General features: G+C 30.1%; 1 protein-coding gene across 1 annotated transcript; it reads right to left on the bottom strand.

The window, feature by feature from the left end:
- Positions 1 to 356: 356 nt before the first annotated feature.
- Positions 357 to 2349, bottom strand: LOC120263356 (protein PHLOEM PROTEIN 2-LIKE A5-like). Its single transcript, XM_039271219.1, has 3 exons — positions 2259 to 2349; positions 1748 to 1857; positions 357 to 840 (listed from the first exon to the last, which is right to left on the bottom strand). The coding sequence occupies exons 1-3, from the start codon at positions 2295 to 2297 to the stop codon at positions 462 to 464; spliced, it is 528 nt and encodes a 175-aa protein (XP_039127153.1). The 5' UTR covers positions 2298 to 2349; the 3' UTR covers positions 357 to 461.
- Positions 2350 to 6000: the final 3651 nt, after the last annotated feature.

Genomic DNA, 6000 nt, shown 5'->3' with positions numbered 1-6000 from the left:
ATTGTTTTTTCTATATTTGAAAAATACCACATTTACTTGCAATTCAATGCTTTATAAGCACGCTAATTGATCCTACAACATACTTAATTTAGGACAAAAATCTTGTATAAAAGGAGTCATTTTGGAGAACAATTTATACTTATCATTGCAATTGATAGTTTTGGCATAATTATCATGCATATATAATTTTTTTTAAAAAAAAAATTCCATATAACTTTAATAGTAGAAAATTATGATAATTGAAAACCTATATGAACACTATTAGCAAATACATAATTAACATTATTATCTACCAAATGAGACAAGTTGAGTAATAAGTCAAGACATACATTATTAGCAACAAAGTTATATGCTTATTGTCCCATAACACATGTTTTATTTAGCTCCATTAACACAACATGAAGCACACAATTTATTCTAGTATATATATATATATATATATATAGATATATAGAAAATGATCATTTTTTGGGTTCAATTAGGACACCATGAAGAACCATGCCACCCTTCCAGCAAGAAGTGTTGAATCCATTTATTGCAAATCTAACATTTCCCTTCCTGGTTGATCCAACAGTGAATTCACCACCAAAAACTTTGTGCCATTTATTCTTAAGGTATATTCCAAAGTTGTCATTTCTCTTAATCTGGTGACCATCTGGAGTTACTAAATGAAGTGGAACAGGGCCCTCATCCCACCCAAAAGCACCAACTTTGAACTTTATGATGTAAAATAATTTATAAGTCATGTTTGGTAACAGATGTGTTTCTTCTAAGTTTAGTGTTCCTCTTATTTCCAACCAACACACTCGAAGCAACTCCATTCCCTCTCCATAATTTAATCTGTACATAATTATATACAATGTTAATAATATTGATATTGAGCAAATAAAATATATATATATATATATATATATGAGTCTTGCACTCTTGCTATATTTTAATGACAGTTTCAGCTGTCAACTTGAATTTGAGTTTTGAGACATGTGAGTACACATTTTTATCGCATTTTTATTGCAAGATATTCAACTACATATATACTTAGCAAATGAAAGATACGATTGGTTCATTTCATTGGTGGTCACAAATATTTGTAATTTATATCGTTGTAGTCACAAATGTTTTTTTGTAGATCGGATGGCCACATAACTTTTTTCTAGTAGCACCTGTAGCCATAAAAGTTTATTTGGAGGCTATTTCAGGCGACTTGACTGACGTGGAGAGGCTATTTCCGATGACTCCTCCACATCAGCCAAGTCACCGGAAATAACCTCCCCATGTCAGCCAAATTACTGGAAATAGCCCCTCCATGTCAGCAAGTTGCCGAAAATAATCCCAAAACAAGCCTTTATGGCCATTTGAGCTACCGAATAAAAATTATGTCACCATCCAATTACAAAAAATATATTTGTGGTCACAGCAATATAAATTATAAACATTTGTGGTTACCATTAAAATGAAGTCTCGATATGGGTTTTGGTTTAAATATCTACTAAATATACTTTTTTTTTTTCCTTAAAACATGATAGGTTTGAATAAAAGAAAATCAATAATAATAATAAGAAGAAGTATACAGGAGCAGAATTTTTCAACTACTTCATACTTTAAAACCATGCAACACTATATTAGAGATAACCTATGAAAAATCTAGATCACTGATCAATTAAACCAATATAAACAAACAAACAAAAAAATAACAAATTTTCAAGCTTATTACACGAAAATTAAACAAAAGGAAATTTTATCATACTCTGTTCCATCATCTTTGGGAATTTGAACCTGCTTCCAATATCTCGAATCTTCTCCCCAAACAATGTCCAAACCTTTTGTAGAGATGCAAATCGCACCCAAACAATCCCACTGTTACAAAACATTAAAACAAAAACTAAATTAAAAATAATAATAAAATAATCCCTTGGATAATGAACATGAAAAAAAATCAAGAATAACAATATCATAGGTCATCCACTGTTCACTGGATCCCCTGTAAGGGAAGCTATATTCTCCACCCCTCCAAAGTTATAAGACGGGGGATTTATCATTATAGGTTACAGTTCATAATATATCATTTTGGGCACACGTGATAGATATAATTGCCCCATGTGTTAGCCTACTCCACATGATAAATTTTTAGGAGTCATTAACCCATCGTAACTGGTGCATCATTATATCTGTCTGTCTCTTGATACCTCTTTGTGTGGCAGTGCTTATCATCATTTCTCAAAAATCCACAAAAGAAGAGTTCCTTTTATAAAACTTACATGTTTATGATTGTCCGAAGCTTGTTGTTGTTGGCTCATTTTGTGTGAAAATTGAAGACACTCTTTCTTGTTAGACTCATGAACAACTTCTTCAGCTTTTATACACATTTAAAGCATTTGGAATAAGGCCATACTTTTCCAATGATGAATCCAATTGTGTGATAAACCTGATTTATTCTTTTATGCCTTGGTGGAAATAAGCATTTTCTTTTTCTCTTTTTGAATAATATATAAAATTTTATTACTTATTTTTTGTGATTCGGATTCTATTATTTAATTAATAAAAATATGATTGTAAAACAGGTATATTCGATGAGTATGTATACACAGAGAGATAAAATTCAAACTAGGTAAAAACAAGTATGGATTTAGAAAAGAATATTTTTATTTTTTAGTTTTTCTTTATTTTATATTTATTTTTATGAAATTTTATTCTTACTAGTTTCATAGAGCAACTAAATTAAGCATTCTTTGTTTTTTTTTTGGTTTTTCGGACAACATATGATTAATTAATAAATAAAATAGAACAAAAAACAAGGAATGAAAAACCCATAAATAGCTCCAAATAAGAAAATAATTAATCAGAACCTAACACAGTAAAAAAAGAACCATCTTTGCTGTTTAGTGTGCATGATTTTAGTTTCCTAAGTTTAATAAGAGGAACTTTTCATTATTTATTTATTTTATATTTAACATATCTCAGAAAATTAGGAAAAAAGATTAAAAACCAATATATATATATATATATATATATATATATATATTATATAAATGATTAATTTATGTTTTCCGTAAGTACTGAGTGTAAAATGCTATTTTAATGTTTTTTAAAAAAATAATTTTAAATTTTTATTTCTGAGAAAACATACGCAAACACCATTTATTTTATAAAATATTTTTTTAGAAAATTTGCGAAAAAAACACACACCCACAAGTGGATGGATATAATAATAAAATAATGAAAGAAAATTAAATTAAATTATTAAAAAAATAAGAATATATAAAAAGAACAAAAAATGTTTAGGGCACATTTGTTCATGGTCCACCCGCAATAAAAAAAAAGGCAAATGTTTTTTCTGTTCTGGCCAAAAAAGTGCTTTTCAGAACTTTATTATTCAATTCATATTCACAATAAATACATAAATAAATAAATAGCACGTAGTCAATTATAAAATCCTTGATAATTTTATGGCTTAAAAAATTTTAAGAGCTCTAGCTTGGATTTTTTTCCCCATAACAACCCTATAAAATTTAATTATTACATGCTGATGTATTTATTTCCAACAAAAATAAAAGCTAATCGCTAATGTCAGCTATTTGAAGTTGATTATATAAATCCTTATATTCTGAGGTATTCCATTAAAGACAAAAAAATAATAATAATAATAAACTAAGCTCAAACATATGCATTTATCTTCACAAATGATTAAATATTTACATCAACTATAACAATATATGGATTTATAATATGCAAGTTGTATGAAAAATGGAAACTTGACATAATTATGTAATATCAAGAGTCTGTATGGGCATATATATGAAACAACCCTCTTTCATATTATTATTATTATTATTGAAAAAATGAATAATTACTGTTATACCCTTGTAATATATATATATATATATATATATTATACCCCATTGACAAACAAATAAACTAAGTAAGAACTTTCATTTGAAGACTGATGTAAAAATTAAGGATCAATCTTTTTGACATAAACTTCTTGGGTGAACTTCTATTCATAAGAATATATAAACAAATAGATTAGAAATGTTCTATGGGAATATATAAACAAAAATAATTTTTTACAAGGCCATATTAGTAGTTACTCATTTAGTAGGGGCAGAAGGAGATTTTGTGTTTGGCATATTAACAATCAAGTGGATCATTAACTTAATGAAACACTACTCTAAAAACTTGTCCTGTCAAAATGATAAGAGTTGAGAAAAGTACAACTAGCATCAAACAATATCACACAGAACATAAAACAGTGCAAGCATCAAGCTATTAGATTTTGGTAGCATACTAGAATTTTTTTTTCTGAATAAAAGCAAAGGAAAACAACATAAAAAATTATCGATCACAACTAGTTTTCATCGTGACCAATAACTCTATGGCGGATGATACCTCAATATAAACATGTAAGTTTTAATTTGTGGTCATAATGTTAGTTCTAGAGCAAAGTTTGGTATTAAAAAGTCGATGTAATTAGAGATGTCAACGGGGCCGGGATTCACCGGGAAATACATTCCCCGGCCCCGACCCCAAAATCATACTCCCATCCCCGAACCCGGCTCCGAATCCGGGGAATTTTTTTTCTCCGTCCCCGTCCCCATGGGGATTTTTCGGGTTCGGGGATTCTCCGGCCCCGATTAATAAATTAAAAATTATTTTTATGTAAAATAAATATTATAAAATATTTGTTAAAAAACCATAAAAATTTTTAATAATTGAGAAACTCATTTACAAATATGACATAATACAAAATATCAACATACACAATCATTATAAATTACTTGCAAATTTTAAAAAATTTTAAAAATATAATATAGTTAATATAAGTTTAAAATTTTATTTAATTTTTATACTAATGTTCATTTAATTATTAATAATTTGTTAATTAAATAAATAAATATATAGGTTTTTTCCCCAATTTTTATTTAGATATTTATAACATAATATATATATATATATATAATTTAAATCAAATATTTAATATTTCAGGGCCGGGGTGGGGCAGGGAGGATATTCCCCGGCCCCGGCCCTAACCCCCAAAAAAAATTCTCCGACCCCGGCCCCAACGGGGTGGGGAATCGAGTTCCCCGTCGGGGCCAGAACCAATTGACATCCCTATGTAACATGATCAAAGAGTAAGAATAAAGGTTAAGAGGTTGATCTAGACAATTGATGAAACGACAATTTGAGGCATCTTCATAAAAGGAATGGCGTCTATCTGTGATTCCTCCACATTAAGCACTACCAATATAATCTGGACATTATTGGAGAATTTGATTCCTCAGCATCCTCACCACCATTGACATTGTGCACCAATTGGCAATTTTGAGGTAGGATGACAAGGGTCAACTATCAGGGACTGACGCAGATGGGGGAATTACCACAACGTCCTCACCCTCTTGAAACTCTTGAAACTGTGGAGTGTAGTCAAGGGGAATCGAACTCGTGTCTTTCTCAACGAGAGGACTAGGGGTACCGCTGGGCTACATACCTATTGGTATACTTGGCAACTTCATTCAAGATTTTGTTTGACAGTGAAAGAAATGCACCAAAATGTATCCCTCCCAATATGGCTACATTTGGCCGAGGATGTGCCAAATGTAGCTTTCCATTTCAAGCTTGAGGAATCTAAGTAGAAAAATTGTGGTAGCATTTGAAGCAAAATGAATTATGAGTTGACTTTGGAGAATCTTGGTTCTCATGAATATGTAAGATTTGTTAGAGTATTATGTTAGATGTATATTTTGATGTATGTATATCCTGTATATACATACATATAGTTATATTTGTATATTTATTTGTTCTATAAATATGACCCAAAGGGGTCATACATTGTTGTGCTGGCTATATACAAATCCATCTTCTATCATGGTATCAGATGCCGGCCACCGGCCGATCTCGCTGGAATGTTGATCAGTCCGTTTGTTCTTGTTGCTCTCCGACAAGCATTTTGTTTTGTTTCTCCTCGGTTGCTTGGTTCAATTTGAAATTCTTGCCAATGTACTG

Source organism: Dioscorea cayenensis, chromosome 6 (genome assembly GCF_009730915.1).
Source record: "Dioscorea cayenensis subsp. rotundata cultivar TDr96_F1 chromosome 6, TDr96_F1_v2_PseudoChromosome.rev07_lg8_w22 25.fasta, whole genome shotgun sequence".
NCBI lineage: Eukaryota > Viridiplantae > Streptophyta > Magnoliopsida > Dioscoreales > Dioscoreaceae > Dioscorea > Dioscorea cayenensis.
Note: the sequence above shows the minus strand (reverse complement) of the source record. Positions and strands in the feature narration are given on the sequence as shown.